This window comes from Netta rufina, assembly GCF_964035555.1.
Source record: "Netta rufina genome assembly, chromosome: 5".
Classification (NCBI taxonomy): domain Eukaryota; kingdom Metazoa; phylum Chordata; class Aves; order Anseriformes; family Anatidae; genus Netta; species Netta rufina.
This window is the reverse complement of record NC_140128.1, coordinates 27,686,825-27,708,174: the sequence shown is the minus strand read 5'-3', so window position 1 is coordinate 27,708,174 and position 21,350 is coordinate 27,686,825. Positions and strand designations below refer to the sequence as shown.

Below are 21,350 nucleotides of genomic sequence, written 5' to 3'. Positions count from 1 at the left end.
TAACAAGTGTGGACATGTAGTCCAGAACAAAGAAATATGATCAGCAATTTATATTAATATTTTTCTGAAAGATCATTCCCTGGAGTACCTTTGAACGTGGTGTATGCCCATCTACCTGCTTTCTAAGTTTGTAACGGCCTGTGCAGGGAGTATTCAGGCTGTTACATGGCAGAGTTAGGTCTTAAAATCAGCCTCGGGGATACCTTCTCCAGTTATTGTAGAACTACAGCTCTGATCCACTGTGGCTGTCAGGACTTAAACACAGTTTTCTGTGTCCTTGTTCCTGACTAAGTCCTCCAACAATACTATACGCAAAAGTTCTGACTTCATGGATGGAGTTGATGGGATAGCATTTGACCCAAGAACTCCAGGAAGCAAGGTGCAGTATGGCACTGATACGATTTTAATCACAGATGAAACATGAAATCTGGCAAGGGCTGAACAGTCCCAGTATCAAAAGGAGAACCTCAGAAAAAGAAAGTGAAAGCTCTATCAAATTCCACACAAAGCAGCACAAGAGCTGCTTGTAAATGCTACACAATTTAAACAGGAAAAAAAATAAATCATCAGCTTTGCTGGGTCCAATTGTAAAACCCTCCACCAAATGCTGCTTCCCGTGGGAGATGAGTTTGAGAGAGCTCACTCTGCATTTTCAGTCTGCCCGTGATATATTGTACATTATGGAAGGCTCTAGATTCTGTTTACTATTTCCCTTCCTTCCTCTCCTCTTCCCCCACCCCAAAATACCCTCTTAAAACACTTTTTTTTTTTGTTCAAACAACAAGGCTAAACAGGTGAAATTTTAAATAATGATTGAGGATTTTTTTTATTCATTTAAGTTTCAATATCATTACAGAAAATGTTATGGTACAGAGTTGTTTAACATTAGTTTTATTTCTTTGCTCATTTAATTTCCACACGAATGCTGGTAACACTAATATCTGTACAAGATCAGTCTTTGATTTTTTTTAGTTTTTAGTTCTGTACATTTTTAAATGTATTGGTTAAAAAGGCTGTCAGCACTTAAGGAAGCAATTTCTTGTTTGTTGAAATAAAAGGTATCCAGTTACTGCCCAAGAGTACTGAGCTGGGTGGCTGCCGGGACAAGAGAGATCCCTGAACGCGCAGCGAGGTGAGGAAACCTCGGGGCTTCATTGGGTTCCCAGTGCAGCCACTCCGCTTTTGGCACTGTGCACATCAACACGAGATACAAGATAAAGAACAAGCAGAAGCTCTCTGTGAAGCGGTTATGAAGCATACTGATAAGGGAAATCCAAGTGTTGTCTACGCTAGTATAAATAAGCAGACAGCCTTGTTTTAAGAGCATAAGTAGTTGTATCTTAAAGATGAGAAAAAACACAAGTTCTGCAGGCACCTACTGCTGTCTACTAAAAGCTACCGCTATTAGAACTAGCATTGAACACACAAAGCAATTGCAAGGAAAGGAAAAAGTTGCTTTGATATAATCAGAATAAATTTCTTCATTAAGATTTCTTTTTAAAGATTTTTTTAAAAGGTATTTATTTAAATTCCATTTGAAATATAATTCAAGATGTTGACTATACTGATCAACTTTTATCCAAATCAGAAAAACTAGCTGTGCCGTTGCATATTACAGGATACAGTCAATGATATGTGGACATGCATCAAAGCTTCGTTCTTGCTGGTGACATCATAGCCTTCCAATGACCATGACATCCACCACCTCCCCCTTGTGAAGCTCCACATACTGCTCTGTCTTTGGAGGTAGCATCAACAGTCCATTGGCACTGCGCATACTCATCAGACGACTGCTCATCTGATTCCCTACAGAAGAGTCAGAGAAAAAGATCAATTAGTTTTTCAGTTAGTTTCAAATGCTGCAACACACCAGGCAGGGAACAAGAGCTGTTCTTACAGATACTCGTGTTACTAACTTATTCACAGAGCTGAGATTTAGCTGCTCAAAGGTAGAAAGGAACGGAGAACTATGTAGAGAAATAGTCATCCTCCTATCGTTCTGGTTCTCAAAACACTCATTCCCTTGCTGATTACTTTCCTATCCAGCCTTCCACATTTTTTCCCCTTAAGTCTTTATCTGTACTTCATATCTTGTAGTAAACTGCTAATTGCTTTTCTGTTGGAATTTCTAATTCTATCAAAATTACTTAATTTTTCAGTTTGTGTATCTAGTTCAGATTGTACAGAGACCAAAAGCAGCACAGTCTAGAATGTTTTTAATATACCAACTCAAAAGAATGGGTTTCTTCAGGACACTGAGCTATACAATATACCCTGGAGATAAGCAGTATAGTATTGGTTGTAGTGACAAAAAAAAAAATAAAATGCAGTAGGAACTCATGCCCATTAATTTCTTGGTTTTCAAACTTTTGGATTGACAGGAAAATCATTCCAGACAGTCTCCTTGCGTAAAGAAAGAAGTGGCATATAACAACACAGAAAAAGCATTCAAATGTACTATTTACCTCAACTGCAGCTGAGTATCCAGAAGCATCCCTAGGTGGCAAACAAGACTAACAAAAGTCTTAGTCTGCTTTAAGAGAATATATACTGCCACTGATGTTTCTTCTGCTTTTCCAGTTCTGCTAGAATCACACTTCTTTTATTTGAAATGTTTCTAACTATGCCCCAACCCATGTTTGTTTAGTACATGCACAAAGAGTAATGTGCCTGTGAGTACAAGCGAGCATGGATGAGTATTTACAAAAAGGAATGTGTGCATATATGCAAACATACAAGTGTGTTTTGTGTATGTATAAAGGCAGATTATTCTGATAAAGAAGGTTTTAACTTTAAGTTGGTGAGTCATACCATGACTGAATTTCAATACCATGAATGAATTAAATGACTGTGAACATGCATGTGCACAAGTGAGCAAATCAGTCTGTGTAAGAAAGGTTATATGAAAATACATGTGCATGCGCTTGGTTATTTTTAAACACGCATGAAGGAATAATAGGACCCGTGAGCGTGTCTGTTAGTCTGTGTGACTGGGCACTAACCTGTACTCTGTGCCCAAGGTAGTGGTTCTTGGTGATGCCAAGTCAGTATGCACCGATGATATTCTGGGCGGGGGTCCAATTTCACATCACATGATAACTGTAGAAGCAGCAAAGAAAGGATGAAAATGTCATGCATTAAGATATCACTGTCTAAGATAATGGAATCATCTGTTCAATCTTTTTCCTTAATAATAGTCTTCTAAAAACTTGCATTTCCAGGCCACATGGTGCCTGGTGCAAGATCAAAAGCTGTAGGATGTAAAGACTGCAGTATTTAAGGGAAATACAACTATGATATTATAATATCAAAGAGTATGATGGAGTCTGCAAGTATTACGTGAAATATTCCAAAGCTGTTCTTTTACACGAGTTCAAAGATACTATCTCTCTGGAAAAAAGCTTTATCACTTCTGGTCTCTGGCTTACGTTGTGTAAAGCTAAAACTTTTATTCACATTCAAAAACCTGCTAGCCCTGACAAAAGGGAAATGACCAGTCTTTGAAACAAAAAGACACACAAGGTATCACTCACAATGCAATTTAATTGAAGCATATTGGAAAAGGCATGCAAAAGTGAGTGTTGTGTTTGAGGATCATATTCCTCAAAACTGGAATGCTACAAATTTCTGTCTGTTTTCCAGTACTTTAGACATGAGATAAAGGAAAAAACAGGCTGCTGAGGAAGCGTATAAGAGAGACACAAGGGATACTCTGCAAGAGAAATGTCTGCGCACAGACAGGAAGACTAGGAAAACTGTAAAAGGTAATCTGTTCTTTGATACCTTCTTTCAAGCAAAAATAGTAGAATAACACACTATAATAATATGCCTTGAATCTATATTAAACAGAGTTACTATATCCACAATTTCTTATAAGAGTGGCACGAATAGTTTAAAGGACTTAAATTACTTAGAGTGGGGATCCTGTAGATTATATATATAAATAATCAATTCAAGAACAGAAAGGTGTTCAAATTTGCATTTTCTATTAGCAACACAAAATTACATAACTGGTATTACCAGATTACTCTACATTTTTTTATCACAGGTTAAAACGAATGTATTTTTTATACAGCAAAATAACCCTTCCTGCCTGACTGGCAAATGGCTGCCTGTGTACATCTTGCTCCATTACATGGCCATTTCACTCTTAGGAATTATGGGACTGAAGATTAACATTAACAGCTTCATACTGAACCTCTGTTTTCTGTGAACTTCTTACAATTTGTCAATTAGCCTAGTGTTCTGATTTCCCAAACAAGACAGTCTTTCAGAACTCAAAGAGATGTGTTTCAACAACTTGAGAGACTTTTTAAATACAGGACAAGCTTCTTACCCTGGCTTTGATAATGGTGGGCCGAGGATCCAGAATACCCTGCATTTTCCTCAGTGCAGGAACAACGAAGAGATTGCAGGTGACAACAGCTGACACAGGATTGCCTGTAGGTTAAAGAACAGCTGGTAGTGACACCCTTTTTCTTGACTTACTCTGTGAAGGTAATCTCCTGTTTTTATAGCAATTGCACCCTAAAGGATTCCAAGGAGCTTTTCATGCTATGTACAGGAAACTTCCCACTTAAGTCTTAAGCAGCATGTGGCAAGTAAAACTGCTCAAAGCTAATGTCTTTGCTCTTTGGCTAATGTTGTGCTAAATCCTGCTCTGAGCACTACTGCCCCATGTTCCTCAGGCCCTGCCATTTGCCTCTATTCCTCTGCTGCCTTTCTTCTTACATCTAGTTTTGTCTGCGGCAGGGGCAGTGTTTATTGTGCACAGGCATACATGTAGGTCCAAGCTGATCTGGTGCCTGATTCATGATTAAGGTTTCCATGACCTGTGGAAGAATAGGTAATATTAAATAACTTGCTATTCCCTAACGGAGTGGCAAAAAGCTTTAGTACAACTGCTTAGGAGAATTCTACTGACTTGTAAGGTTTATTTTGACTCACAGAAGAGGTGTTTGACCAACTTCTGTTAAACACTACTTGTCTTCCACATCTGGCCTGCCTTAGGCGACAATTATAAAATACATAACATGACAACAGATACCCTGATATCTCTCTCCTGGAAAAACAAACAATCAAACAAAAAAAAAAACAACTGCAGCAAGAGAGAGAAACGAGAGAAAAAACTTGAGAGACTTCTGAACACCACTAGCTTATCAAGAATAAGATTCCTTGTTGTCAGAAATCCATGCAAAGCCAGAGCAGTAAGAATAAAATACATTTTTCCTAACTTAGGAGGACAGATTTATAGCTAGATTCCCAAAGAAATAATTTATTCTGAGCTTTCTCATGGCGACCCAGCACGCAGGAGGTAAAGCAATGCTGCCCTCTTTTGGTTCCAAACTACAAGGATAACAAAACAACCTTCCTTCTGTGGTATTGTGTTCCTTGGCCCTCTGTAGGTCTTTCAGTACTTCAGAGTGGATGCACTGACCTACATGCACAGAATCTCTATTGGGAGGGTAAAGGGAGCTATGGGAAAAACAAACAAACAAACAAACACCCCTGCAGAGTGTATTTACAAAACCCAAAGGAATTGTTGGATGGAAAAAATTGTAAGGTCTGTACACCAGCACATTCTGAGGATGGAAGCAGGAACACCAGACATGGTATTGTTTCACATCTTGTCAACTGTGCTTGGCAACAAAAGTAATTCACAAAACATCTTACCTGGGAGCGCAAAGATTATTTTTCTTACGCCATCAATATCCAGAGTTGCAAAAGTTGTTGGCAGGCTATGGAAAAGGAAAGCTATTTATGATCTGCACTGGACTTTGACTGAACCTTATTATGTTATTATTTATAATATTTAGAAAATAAAAAAATGATGATTTTGTTTCTGGTGACAAACCATCTGAAAGTAGCTGAATTAGTAAACAAAAATCTAGTATCCTGTCTTCATGCAAGTAACCAAATAACAAAGAAATAACACCAAAATTTAACAGTAACAGAGCTGTATTTGTTTTCTATAGATGGCTCTCCATTTTTTTTTTTATTTTATTTTATAAGATTAGTGACTAGTTCCCTTTACTCCCGTGTCTACAGCAATATTGACAATGGAGCAGTGTTTTGGAGCAGCAAATGCTAGATAGTCTACAGATGAACAAATTCAGACTTCTGTGACTTGTTATCGGGGCTGTTACAGTTATATAAATAAGACAGAAATGTGATGATTCAAGACTGTGGCTAGCAAAGAAAAGGGACTCATGTTAAAAAAGTTTTCTATATATGTTAATACAATCCTTTCAAACATTAGAGATGATACTTCATAGAAGCAGTGATTAGACTAAGTTCCTTGGCTTCATCTTGAGCTAACAACTATCATCTACTCAGCAGTACCTGGGAGATTTGCCACACTTTGATCATTACTGCCTAATTTTCCATCTGCTAGGACTAATCAGTATCATATTTTACCAGGGGAAGCTGGTGTTTGATGTTTTTGTTTTAAAATGTCCCTAACATAACAGGAACTGTGTGCCAGACCTCCAAATCCATACTATAATAAATAAAACTTTCTAAATTAGTTGCCATTTCATCTTTCCCAATAAATTGTTTGCTTATAGTGGTATGACCTATGTAAATTTTGAAGTGCAGTTAGATGATTGTTAAACAAAACAGCAATTAGATGTCCCTGTATTTCCCAGGTATTTCACACAAATGTCAGTATCTTAGCTGTGATCACAGTGAAGATTATGGACATGCTTAAAGTATGCTAGCTCCTGATTTGCAGCAGTTGTTGAGAAATACCTGTTACTGATAAAAAGTAATCTCTGTGTTTAATTTCACCTATAAACATGATAACTAATATGAATAGGATGGACTTCGCTTTTTTCCCATATGTATCTACCACGTGGTTTATAATGTATTTGGAAAACTGGAATCTACTGAAGCACTTAGATAGCACTTATATTTGGCCAAATATGGCCTCAATCCATGCTACCTCATTAAAAAGATTTCTTACCCTGGTTTCATAAAAACTCTGCCAAAGTGAATCTGTGCATGAAGATCAATATCCAGCACCTGTTTAAGATAGTCCTGTTTAAATTAAAAAAAGAAAATCAATTAAGTAACATCAAAGTGGCTTATATCATCTAAGTGTTCAAAGCAATTAATTAATATCAAGTGAAGATGAAAGACTTGTTATATCCTGAAAGTGCTATGGTCCAATGGGGAATTTCCAGTATTTGAAAGAAAGTATTTTCAAAAAGAAGGGGTGAAGAACAAACTGATTTTAGGTGCCAAACCTGACTCCACAAAGACATACTAATATATTTACTTAAAAGTCAGCTGCAGCATTGGAATCTTAAGAGGACCCCACAAATACCTATTACTAGAACATTCTTTATGTAAAAGATAGGAAAAAAACGACCTTTATGATTCAAAGTTAAGCCTTCAAATCATCAAGCTATTTAACTTTTGCCACAGAAGCTATCTAGAGGCAGACTTAGAGATCTCCTAGTACTTTTGAAATCAAGACTGTAGAAATCATAGTTTTTCAGGATACTGTAATTATTGTAATTTCTTGGGGACATGGTCTAATTCACAGTGTTCAGGTTTAACTGTCCTAAGTTTCTCAGAACGGAAAAACTGTAGGTGGCTTGTGCATTAGTTCAAGTTAAATGCTTCTGGATAAACATAATCGATCCAGTTATCACAAAAATTGGAATTACTTGTTCAGTCTTTACTGAAAATTGCTGTGTTCAAAGATGTAGTATCCTGTCTGTTGTGTTTAGTGAGACTTAAGACACAGGATGTAACAATCAACTGTTAAGACAGACTTTAGAAGCAGTAAATCTAAAGCTCCCTTGCAGTTTTCCCATCTCTCTCACTCTCTTTTGTTCAAATACTTGGAAAGCAGCAATTTTTTTTCAGCCAGGCATGAGTTCTCACTTATTGATTATTGATTGCATTAACCACATTTTTACTTGCCATTTAATTTTTAGATGCTCAGTTATTTCATTAAACCTGCTAAAAGCTCAGTATCAGAGGTAGAACTGTCAGTGGAATACAGAGCCTATTGACTTTATGCTGTTGCCTAAAATTCAGGCTACAGAGAAGTTAGCCAGAATGCATAAATGCCTGTAAGACCATTCAGCAGTTTAGTCACTTCCTAGAGTTCCCATGTCTGTACAATGTCCCAATTTACTACGTTACTACACTCCCAATTTACAGATCAGCACTTGTCCTTGAGTATTTTTCTATGAATACGGAGGAGAATAATGGAATTGAAAGTAATTGGCTCTGGTTTAACTTGTTATCCATTTCCATGATGTATCCAACAATATGATTTCTACTCAGAAAAGTGACAAAAACAGTACTGATGCTTGTCATCTCCTAATGACTGTCTTTAGTATCTGTTAGTTATAAAAGGAGAGATGTTTGTTTTACCTGCCAAACTCACAGATTCAGCCTGGGATCAAAAAGTAATCTGAGTTTTCCTTCGCATAAGTCATGATTAATAAATGTCCTGCAGGTTCATCTACGCCCCACCAGCATCTTTGTATCCCTATTTTCTTTGATGGTTTTGGCACAGGGATTACCAACAGGAACTCAATCAACAATTCTGTTAATGATTCAAAAGGCAAATATATCAGCTCACTGTGTCTCGTATGTATTGCCTCTGTAGGACTATCAGGTGTAAAATGTGATCAGACTATTTTTGTAACAGATATAGCTCTGGCACATACAGGAAACAGATCTGCTGAGTAAGAAAGAGCTATTTACATACTCAGCTGCTTTTCACAGTACTTGCAAAGTAGCTTTATTCTGCCTACATTTTACCTACTCTAAGAATAGAAAGAAGTCTGTTGTCTTTATGTGCTATTAACCAATCACCTTTGTTATCATAACTACACAACTAATTCCTTAAATAAAAAAAAATGCAAATCACTCACATCGAGAATTAGAATCTTCCCTGTTGTACTACATCTACTATAATAAGAACAAAGTAAATGAGGACAGCACTGATGGCTTTTTTCTTACTTAATTCACACTGAAGTGTACAAAAAGAAGATCCCTTATTAATAAACATTAATACAAAGGCAGAAGCTCTGATGACAAACTCTGGCTTGAAATACATATTTTAGGAGTCATACTTAAATTTAGCATACCTTTTCCCCCATAGATACGCCTCCTGATGTAATGATCACATCAGCACGACTGATACCCTCATTCAGTGCATTCAGTAAATCATCTGGGCTACAGAAAAGAACAGGCAAGCAGATTAGTGGCATGGAACTATTAAGAGTTACAGCATAAGTAAGCACCCGTGTGCACAAATATAGATGTATATATACACACACATACACACACACTTGAAAAAGTAGTTACAACTAGGATACAACTGAGATTTTTTCCCTCTGAAGGCTCCACACTGCTCTGTTCAACTCAAGAATTGAAGTCTCATTAAGTAGACATCACACAGGTTGCCACCTTTCAATCTAAAAGGTGGCAACCTGAATGGAAGGATGCTTTAGGCTGGGACTGAAGAACACCAACACAAGTCTATAAAAGTGTACCACTTGCACAGTTTGTAGCAATACAAATTATGAGTTAGGTGAACCAACAGGGCTATGTAGAGAGACCAGACACATGAGAACTACTGGCCTCTAAGCAGGCTGCACTACTACCTGTCTGACTTTTTTGATGTGTGCAAAAATGGGGGTAAGGCTCCACTTCAAACTTCCATCAGTGAAAAGTGGTACCAAATCCTTTAACTTCTCTGTTAGATGCCATTGCAGCAAAGACAGCTGTACATGCACTTCATCTTGAACAACCACAATCCGTCCTGTTCAAGTGTCTATTTACCTTCATGAGAAATAGTGTATAAGGAGTTGTCGTGTTCCTCCGTAAAAAAGAGTGTAATTGCAAAGGTGAAAGATGGCAACTGAGTATACTTTCAATTTTGGGGTCTTAAATCTCTCTCTTTTCTTTAAGATCTAAACAGGAATTGTAATTTTGAAGTAGCCATCCCCTGCCTAACAGCAGTGTTGATGCTAACATAGAGCTTAAAGGCACACAGTGTTGGGACTCGGTAACACAAATTATACAAGAATACTAAAGGAATCCAAAACAATTTTCAATTCATTAAATGCATAGTTTGCATTTAACATTTGTGACCTGACCAGAAGCTAACCAATTGCTAGGACTGTATGTAATGTTCCTTCAACACTATCTTTTTCCTTTAAGAATTCTGAAAGTTATTTTTATGGGAGGCTATTCCTTCCTGGAAGGCTGTTCAAAGAATTAGTAATAATGCTAGTAACTGTATAAAGGAATTCATCCAGACTACAGGACCTCAGTTAAGTGTTACACTACAATTACAAAACATATTAAAATGGATTATCAAGGCCCCTCATGCTGCAAATGGCATGTTGGCTATACTTTGGGAACTTCTGCTATATGTCACTAAAAAATACATGCAGTTATTTTGGGGTTTGAACTGGAAAAAGGAAAATCAGAAATACTGTGCAAGTCCTCTTTGACCTTTCAGAGACTAGCAGAATTTGTGTGTTCCAAAAGGCCTCAGAAAGAGAAATCCTTTCCTCTGAGAATCCTGTCTTTGCTCATGGCTTGGTGAAATATGATTTCAGCAGCAGTTAGCATTACTTCTTGCTGGGTGCACTACATTTTATGTAACACAAAGACAACTGCATTCCCTCAGTGAGTGGATAATTCAGGTGCATGCAACCCTGCACACTCCCCATCTATCCAGCAGAGAGCCCTCCAAGTGACCTCCACCCTGGTTGCCTTCCAGGCAGAAAGACTCCAGGACCCCTTCTCCACCATTTCCAGTGACTGATGCAGCATCCTCTTTGGCATCAGACAGTGTGGTTAACCTGCACAACTTTTGTGTTTATGTTGGATTACAGTCACTCTTGAGGTCATACTGCTTTGTAAGAGGTAGGCAACAAATTACAGCAGAAAGAAAAGCACATTACTGATACCACAGCACAGGCTGTAATCAATCAGCTATAATTAAATATTGCCATGTTTTAATGGAAGCAGTGGCTGCACATACCGAGGTGTGACTCCAAGACTCATGTGAGGTCGTAAGTGGCAAGTTGTTTTATGGTAGTGCATATCTTGGATACTCTAACTAGCCTACAAATGAATGCCTACTTTTTTTTTGCGGGGGGTGTGTGGAGGGGAGATTATAAAACTCAAACATAACCATCTGCTTCTTTGTCCTTTAGGACACAGAGACATTTTCTCAGCTGCCCCTTCTGAAATCTCAGGATCATTTTGTTCAAAAAACCAGCATGGGTTTTCATTAGTTGTGAAGGCTAGAAGAAAAAACAAGTCTGTTGTTGGCTGTAGTTGTGTCTTCTTCAGAACCAATTGTTTCATATTGATGGTCTAAGAAGCAACCTGTATGCAGTAAGACATTGCTTACGATTATTATAGTTTGTAACAGAAGTCGCTCAGCATCTAAGTCTTCCTTAATACTTGCGAACAAGGGTGCAGGCTGGAATGCCGCAGGGAACATGCATTTATTACACAGGTGGATATAAGCCTTGCTGAACCGTGATGACAGATGTTCGTGCCATTATTCGTAGGCTAAGACTGCTTTCAGTGTAGTTTCCTCATTATGTTGCGATGCAGGTGAGGATCTTATCTGGAGCTTGCTTCAGGCTGTTTCATTTTATCTTGCTTAATTATTTAAAGGTTATTCATAGGCAGCAAGACCACTTGTCTGAGGAGATTCTAATTCTGGATTATGAAGCATGCTTGCTTTTGGTTGTGGTTTGAGAATAACAGAAGGAACAGTAAAAAGCAAACAAGTCTATATATAACTACTGTTAAATAGAATGGAAATGCACTTATTTATATACTGAAACTATTTATTTTATATACTGAATATATATATTTATAAAATATAATATTTCTTGCCAAAGGAAAAAACAAAACAAAACAAAATAAGCCCAGTCTCAGAGCAGGGGAGGGCTCAATTCACAACTTTGTTTATGACAGTAGCATACCACTGAAGATAGTTCATCATGGAGTTTTTTTATTACATGCCATTCCTCCAAATTGAAAGATAATTCCTCCAAATGAAAGCTATGATAGAAACATAATAATAAACTGAATGATTACACTAGTTTTGTTTTCATTCTGAAGGAAAGATTTACAGGATTTCCTCCCTTGTCCTTGTAGCAGGCTTCTTTCTTTTGCCATATTTGGCATACTTTTTGTCACTCAAGTCTATCTAACCTTCTTTATACCCTAATCAAAGCTGGTAGTTTCACTTCCTCTGCAGTTAATACAATACACTCTCATGACAGGAATCCCCTGCTGTAATACTAAATCAACATTGCAGCAAATATTTCCATTGTCTTTAGTGGAGTTCATGCAGAATTATCACTCAGAATGCACATTAACAAATATTTGATATAAATATAATCAGATAACATGATATTACTTCTCTTTTCATTTGTTGCATAAAAACGAGCAGCTTCTCCTTTGGATTGACATAGAAATGGAATAAATAACTTAAGACTATTAACTTCTGGAAGAACAGACAAAATAATTTCGGCATCTGAGCATAATAGGACAAGATCATTCTAATGGGCCTGTGACAAATCACTGTGAAGCTGAGAAGTAACAGTCATGTCTGAGCAGGTACAGATCAGAAGCTTTCTTCTGAAACCCTGGCAATTGCTAGGGGCAGGATACTGGATTAGCTAGACTAATGGTCTCATTTACTAGAATAAATCCTTAAAGATGTCTTCCGAAAGTGCTATTCTTGGATTTTTTATTTTTATTTTTTTTTGTGTGTGGACAGGACTGTACCAGGTGCTCAAATATAACAGTGAATGCCTTAATCAATGTAAAGGAGATTTTGATGGGAAGTCTCATTTCCAGATAGCAAAACTATTCTGTATCATTTAGTGATTTTCAAAGTCAGTGTGACACTGTGTAAGAGAAGAGAGTGTGCTTTTCTTACATGCTGGAATTGATAATTGATTAAAGAAACTATATACAGAACTCTCTGTATACTTCAGATTACATCCCAGCATCTCCTGTGAATACAATGAAGAAAATTTGTTCTATAAAGATTACATGAAGTTTATGAAACTATTCATATAGATAAGGACAAACCCAAACTTTCTCTCAAAAAAGAAAGAAATCTCCATTTACAGCAGGCTGTGTCTGCACAAGTATATGTGTATTGTACTTATATTTTTGAAGATGCAGACATAAAGCTTTATATAAAGAGCCCTTGTACTTTTATGCATATCTTAATACTCTCCACTAATTACACCAGTCTGATAAACAGAACATCTGTTTTACCACCTCAATTTCCTGATCTGTATTTAGTTTTATGAAACAGAAAGCATAGTACAATCTGGAAATTAGTTGGAGGGTATCTGTTGTATAGTGTCAGCAACGTGTACAATTCAGTAAGCATATGCATGTCATTTCAGTTGACGTGCCACTTGACTTCATTAATTTGAAGAGAGCCTTTGCAGGATGGCAGTGTACGATAATAGGAACACCTTCTAAATTCATGATAAAAATCTGATTATCAAAGCTGTTTTGTGGAAAACTTACACAGCTCTTGATTACTGATCTGTCACTAAACTTAAAAGATATACAAGAGCTTAAGAGCTTGAACAAGAAAATGATACAAGCTTCATTAAAATAGTCATCAACTATACAACCCTTAACACCATCAATTTGAGATATGTGCAACTGTACTCACTACAAGACTCACTACAAGAAGGACATTGTGGTGTTGGAGCATATCCAAAGAAGGGCCACAAAGTTGGTGAAGGGTCTAGAGAACAAGCCTTATGAAGAGCAGCTGAGGGAGCTGGAGGTGTTTAGCTTGGAGAAGAGAAGTCTCAGGGGAGACTTTATTGTACTTTACAGTTACCTTAAAGGCGGTTATAGCGAGGTGGGCATTGGGCTCTTGTCCGAAGCACCAAGTGATAAGATGAGGGGAAATGGCCTCAAGTTGTGTCAGGGGAAGTTTAGATTGGATGTTAGGAGAAATTTCTTTATGGAAAAGGTTGTGCAGCATTGGAGTAGGCTGCCCAGGGTAGTGGTTGAGTCACCATCCCTGGAGGTCTTCAAGAAACGTGTAGAGGTAGAACTTAGTAGCATAGTTTAGTGGTGGAAGTTAGTACTAGGTTTAAGGTTGAACTAGATGATCTTACAGGTCTTTTCTGACCTGACTGATTCTATGATTCTACGAACTGTTCAGTTATATCATTTAATTTACAAAACAAGAACAAATCATGAGCTGCATGACCTCAGTAGTAAAACATGTGATCCCTGTAAAACTGAACTGGGACATTTAGTTAGGACTGCTTTATCAATACATTGTCGCCGTGTCACAGTACAGAATCTGTAGTTAATTCCTGATTTCTAGGACCATTTCCACCAAGTTCTTGCCATAGCAGTCTCATTTGTTCAAAACAATCTCATTATCTGACAGTCATTTTCAGTCCTTGTTGTACTTTACCATATACAGCTATTACTGTCAGATGACTAATACAAATTCTTTTGATAGTCATATTCTTCTATACCGCAGCCCAGGCTTTCATAAACCCCAATCTTTTGGAAAACTACTTGTTAAATTGGTGCATGCAAAATATCACATTTAGCACCTTAAACCTCAGTGCTTTACAAATATATTGGGCATACATACAAAAAGATATGCATGCATCATAATGTGCCAGATGCATGCAGAAGTGCCTTATGCGAGTAAAAAGAAGAGTTGGATAACCTTTCTTGTCTACTGTTTTACTTCATTTGAAAATGTACTATACATTTCAATTGCATGCTGAAATAAGTACCCCTTCACACATGGCCCCTCACAGACTCAGAGGATCTACAGATTCCTGCACACATAGTGAAAACAGAAGTGCTAGCATTGGCTCTACACTAATCACATTGAAGACCAAAGTAGATCAGCTGCTCCTCTAAACTATAGCAGTTGATGGCAAACTTTGAAAGTCTATGTGCCATCATCTGCAGGTACCTAGAGTTTAGCATTTTATGGTTGCTTCCATGTGGAACACTTGCTTGTGCTGGTTTTACATCTTCTGAGGCCTATTTTCTGTTAAACAGATCTCCCAGAAGATTTAACAAAACTACAAGGACCTGCTAGAAATTCTCCTTGTGTGAAAAGATCCTGATAGTTTCTACTTCTACCCTAGAAAAAAGAAAGAGGAAAAACAACAAAAAATGTAATAAATGAAAACTTTAATAAAAAAGCCAAGAGTACTTACTGTACTCAGACAGAGATCTCATCAAGTGCAATGACATTTCCGTTTGAGGAAAGGCAGGATATGGATTTGATCCTTTTTGATTAACTCATTTTTCTTCTCGTGCTCATTCAGTTGAGGTGACAGATTTCAAAATGAAGAGATGGATGCAGCTGGGCATAAAGACAAAGTCTGTCACCCACTTCTCACCTCATGGCTGAGACGAGTATTTTGCATATCAGTAATTTGCAGGATGCGGAATAGTGAATAGATGCCCCATAAAGTTTAGCTAACTAAAGCCAACTTCTGTAGAGTGTATTTTGAATGTAGTAGGAACTCTGTGTTTTGACTAGTATGGTTTTCTAAAGTAGAAACTGATTCAACTTTGATGATGTATGTAAGAACATATGGGCACTCTTCTTAAACCGTATTTGTTTCAAAATTCTCTACTGTATTCCATCATGTTCTCATAATGTTTCTTCCTTCTACCTTCTGTGGTATTCCCCTGGATCACTTTGAACAGATGCAACATGTTTTTCCTAAGAATATAGGCCAGCTTGTAAGGAAAGCTGGAATAATTACCGTAGCATTTGGCTTGTTTAACGTGAGTATGCAAGCTTTGTTTATCTGATAGCAACATAAAAAGAACCTGTCTTTTTTACTTTTTGCTGTTCCTTTAATTGATGCTGCTGCAAATAAGAACACTATTTCCCAGAGTAATCTTTTTCATGTTTACATCTATGAACTCAAAAAGACTTTGCTTAGAGGTGTTCAGCTCTCATTCAAGTTACCACGAGATCTGTCTAATGTCTTAAACTTTGCATCTGGGTGACAACGTACTTTACTCCACTGTTTTTATGGGCTGTTTCAGAAGACTCCCACCCATATATATAACAGAATGACAAAAGACCAGAGATATTAAAAATGGAGATAGCAGTGGGAATGCAATAGGAAAAGCTCCTGTGTTGTAGCAGCCATGTGCTTTATGCACTGTGGAGCACATTCCTACATGATGGCATTACATCATTGATGGTTGGCTCTGTATCCCATTCTTGTCTGCTGCTTGTGTACATTCATTCATCTGCAATCACTTGCTTCTGAATTACTGTGATACTTTTCATCAAGACTGAAAGTACAGGAACAAACTTTTGATAGTAGGTGCTGGTCTTCAGGTGCTGTGCCATTGTATACCACTGAGCACTTTGGTGTTGTTGCTGGTAGAACGCTGTCTTGGAGTAAACTTAAGTGTTAAAGGATTCCTTTTTTTTAGGTCAACTGGTTCTGGACGATTATTTCCCCAGTGTCTGGAGACAAAAGCGTGATGCTTAGATGCTTGTAACAGTACTAATATCCACTCTAAATCCAGACTAGCATGCATCCGCTTAAAGGATGAGTCTGAGAGGATGAGAAAGGAGAAGTCTGAGAACTGCTGATTTCCATTAATTAATAAATTTTCCCTGGCTATTTTATTGGTTGAGGACAATGAACCTTAGAGATTCAATTCCAATACCTACCAGAAATCCATTATATTTTCCAGAAAGCTGGATGGGATTTCAATAATAAATATAGCATCTTCTATTTTATCTGCCTTCTTAGTCTATACGGATTCACTGAAAAGTTTTTTACTTTTAGAGTGGAAAATATTCCACAATTGTTATTGTAGTTGGGTTGAACTAATATGACTGACAATTACAACTCACAGTACAATAATCAATGCCAAAAACATTGCTCATCAGTAAAGATGACAGTGCATTTGTGAGTCTGAAGAGTAAATATGGTTCTACTGGTTAGTTCTCTCTCTGAGAAGTTATGGAATATGAGAAATGGCTTATACAGACATCACTGAAAGTAGAATATTGCGACTGATCTAACTAGTGCTAGGTGCTTATAGAAAGCAAATCTGGCACATGGTGTCATGACATAGTTATCGTGGAATTTCTTACCTTATTAACATTTTGCTTTAGCTTCAATTTTAAGTAAGAATTCAAGAGCTAAATTCTGTAAATTAGTGTAATTGCTCTTGAACTATAGTAGACATGTCTCTGTGATAGGCAGAAATGCAGTCCCTAAATGCAGTGCCTCAAAATGAAGGCTTTCTCTGAAAAACACAAACTTTCACAGAAACATGACTTAGTCAACTGAAAAAAAGTCTGTCTCCAGAAGAAAACTAACCTGGCAGCCACAGGTCAGAGAAAATAGGAAAGTGCCTTCAACATTTTTTTCTTGTTACTGGCTATATCTTAATAGTTTTCTTGTTTGCTTGTTTTCTTTTAAGAAAACATTGTAAAATAAAAAATACTAAAACATAATGCAAATTCTACATGAAGAGTAAATTACAGCTTATGAGAACTAAGTGAAAAGAAGGAACAGAATAGAAACGTATCTTGTTTCAGGTGAGCCAGTCACTTTTTTTAACAGCTGGTAATCAATGGAAGAAACTAGAACTTCATTTGTATCTGTAATACTTGGCTATATCCTTTCAAGCACAAAGATGTTTTTCATGTAAGAAAATGCTCATGTTGTTTTCTTCAGCTCCAGAAGCAAAAGCATTTTTTCATTTCTCCTGCTACAGGTAGCAGGGCTTTACTATACCAGCTCTTTTTGTTGGTGTTTGTCCAAGCACAGCTTAGAAATACCCAAAGGCTCTTTTAATATGTGCCCTCTAGATTTAAGTTGTTAGTAATGATATGTGATTAGACTTGTATGAGGAATTTGATCAGCTCCTGCTTGATCCAGTTTCCAAGCAACTTCTGATAAAGGCAGACAATCTACATCATGTTCTTCACATTTAATTAAAATGTTTTAAAGACTGCAGGTGCTTGTAAGCTAATTGCAGTTAAGATCTTTGAGATGTGTAGAATATAGCATAAGATTCTAGTGGGCTGTTCTTTAGTCAATTTAATGAGGAAGATCTAGATTTATGACAATTTGGCTTCAGCAGGAATAACCAATTGCTAAACAAGAATGAGTCTTTTGAAGGCTACAGGTATGACAGATTGATTCAGTAATGAGCACAGAAGCTTGTTTTTCTAGTATGCAAAGCAAACGTTAAGATATAATTCAATCTTGCAACCTTCTGTTATAAAAATAGGCTTATTAACCTCACTGAGAATCCTTACATGCCTGAAGTTTTCAGGTACTAGCTTTCAATAGGTTTTTAATTACTTTTCTGTCCACTTTTAATTCCCACAAGAATCAAACTATACAAACCATTTTTTCTTTTTGTTAATGGAGAAATTTACAAATAGTTTATTTCCCTTTTGTTATCACTCCTGCCCTTTGACCTGCCTGTGATAGGAGATAAGTACATATCCATACATATATACATATATAAGGAGATAGTATATAATTGTATGTCTATTTTTGGGGGAAAAAAAAGCATAGTGGACTGTTTAGAGATTTCACAAACATTCCAGTTAGCCTGCTTTAGAGATGATCAGCATGGTAATGGAAAAATAAGTATGCATAAAAATAAGTTATGAAGAGTCATAACAGTGGCTTCCCTAGAGGTGTACTCCACTACTACCTACAAGCAGGTGTATTCCTATTTTGCTCTATTTTGAAAAGGGAAAAAATTTGAAGGATAAAGGGGTTCCCTGCTACTGATGAGTAATATAAACTCTCTTGCTGTTAACAGAACTTTAATTCTATCAGCATTGTGGAGCCATATATGCCTATAGTGCACTGTGCATAACCATCTGACGGACAGAATAAAATACCATTTGCTTCTCTGTGGAAACCATCGGTAGAATCGGTGCTCAAAGCTCTGCATTGACAGACACCTAGACGAGCCTGTCTGTGAGCATGCATGTGCCTCAATGTCCCAAGTGTTTTAAAAACGGTGCTCACCAATCTGGTAGGCCTGTCTCCGCAGTGTTCTGGAAGCTCTGTGTCCCTTCTTCTTTAAAAACATCTGGCTTCCTGAGGGTAAAGGAAGCAGAAGGGGTATAATAAAGAGCCAGGGAAGGAGAGAGGCTCCTGGGGTGAAAGGAATATTCTCTGCCTGGCTGTGTCCCCCTTGGTGGCTCCAAATATCCAAAACAGTCATGGGAAACATTTCATCCCTGAGAGGCCAGGCAATGGAGAGAAAGGGGTGTAAGGGAACACCACAGTTCTGCTATAGGTTGGACAGGCTTCTCACAAGGGTGAAGAACTAAGTTTCAGAAGTTGGCTCAACTGGGCAAAAAATGTCACAAATTGAAATAGTTACTGCTATTAGGACCATATTTAAAATAATTAATGTTTTGCTATGAATTTCTATTTTATGAAGAGAGCATTTCCTTATACATATACTTCTTCCAAGTCAGTTTGACTGAGAATAAATCATTGTTAGATAGTGTCCTTTGTAACAGAAATATGAAGTAACGTGAAATCTATGTTTTATTCTGTCTATAACAGACAAATACCTTTTATATTCTTTAGGTAGTAAAAGACTTTACTTTGTTTTTTCCTCTGATTGTCTTAAAATGTAAGACAAGTAAATGTAAAATGTAAAAAAAATCTTCATTTGACATGAAGATTTATGAATGTCTCTTTCAAAAAAATGCAAATAAGATGTTCAAGATGAAATGGACCCAATGATGAAAGTCATTGAAAGTCATTGTGCAGCTCTTGAGCCCTTTTTTCTTTTCAGCTGAGCATCAACAATAGCAACTGCCCCCAGTTCTCAAACCAGGCTCAGTTGATCCTGCACACAGCAGCTACAGTCTGTCATTTCAAAGATCATTTCTGGGCAAACACAGATCCTTTCTGAGTTAGGAATGTGAGAAGACTGGGCTAATATGATTGTACAATGTTATACTGTTATAGATACACACCAACATTACTAACATGAAATCTAAAATCCTTTTTTTATCAAATTGTAAATCCACACCTGGTTTCTCCTCAGAGGTCATCACAGAAAGGGTCAGTCAGATCCAATGCATGGTAATGCCGTTTGGCAGTCATGGGAAAATACTAAAACTATTCAGGTCATAAGTTTAGATGTCAGTCTGTTTCTGACAGATTTCCTAAGATTGCCATTTTCTGAAATAGTCTCATTTCCTCATTTGTTCTTCAGAGAACAAAGTCAGTCTCTGATTCTTGATATAGGGTCACTGTGTCTCAGGAAGTGACATACAAAAGACTTTCATATTTCATAAGCAATCTCAGCTTCTGCTTTAATCATCATTATGGTCAGCAGTTTCAAACATTGAGAATTTTTTCTGGAAAGCTGCTAAACTCTATGTAATACTCAGGCTCTCACAATGATCTTCTACAAGAAGGCCAGCAAACTATAGATGTGCCCAAATGACATTATGAATTAAAATAGTTTTTTATTTTTCTCCAACAAATACATTTACAGATTCCCTCCATCTGTAAATGTAGGAGAATTTTCATAGCATTTTGACCTCCTTATTTATTTGCTGTTCAGTGTCATACTTCTGGGTGGTGACTCTAGAAATGCCAATTCAGAAAGAAGTCCACGACTTTTGAGGACAAATATGAGAATGACACACAGTTGTGCATTAGCCTCACACCAGAAATTTTACCCCATTATGTGTCACACTATGTAGCTTCCTACCAGTACAGAGGACCCCTGGGACTGAAGTTCTGTTTTCACCTCTGGTTTGGCTGAGATGTTTCTTTGTGCTTCCAGATTCTTCTGTGTGCATTGGAAGAGATGACTTGTCACATATTGCAATGTATCTGAGTTTGCCCTAATGATTATTGAGATTTGTGACAGACATTAAACATTTATGCTTGATAAAGAGAGTATCCTTTTGGAAGGGCATGACGAAGACCTCCCTATATGAACTACCTTCAAACCACTACCCAGTGTCCCTGGATTCATTAGGCTATGACCACCCTTTGCAACACCATCGTTGTTTGAGCAGATCTAGAACTGGAGCCAATTCAGCAAAATCTAATATTGCAATACTTGACTGCCTGCCTTTCCTGTAACAGAGCTTTTTGTGCAGTTATTTGTTAGATGATATTAGTAATTATATTTCATTAGTAATTGTAATTCTGCAACATGTATTTGATTGTAGCAAAGTTGGGCATTAAACTGGTGCAGGGAAGAGGCTAGGATTCTGTCTGAATTATGCCTATAGCTCATATTCTAACTCCTATTATGATTGATATACGTCA

General features: G+C 37.2%; 1 protein-coding gene across 1 annotated transcript in view; it reads right to left on the bottom strand.

Annotated features, from left to right (window-relative positions):
* Window positions 1–800: 800 nt before the first annotated feature.
* GPHN (gephyrin) overlaps window positions 801–21,350 on the bottom strand; it is a 280,857-nt gene continuing 260,307 nt past the window's right edge. Inside the window, exons 18-23 of the mRNA XM_084288411.1 lie at window positions 9,114–9,201; window positions 6,965–7,038; window positions 5,674–5,738; window positions 4,337–4,440; window positions 3,003–3,099; window positions 801–1,806 (exon numbers count right to left, since the gene is read on the bottom strand). Of these exons, the coding sequence (XP_084144537.1) occupies window positions 1,673–1,806; window positions 3,003–3,099; window positions 4,337–4,440; window positions 5,674–5,738; window positions 6,965–7,038; window positions 9,114–9,201 (562 nt within the window). The 3' untranslated portion in view covers window positions 801–1,672. The remainder of the gene's footprint in view (window positions 1,807–3,002; window positions 3,100–4,336; window positions 4,441–5,673; window positions 5,739–6,964; window positions 7,039–9,113; window positions 9,202–21,350) is intronic.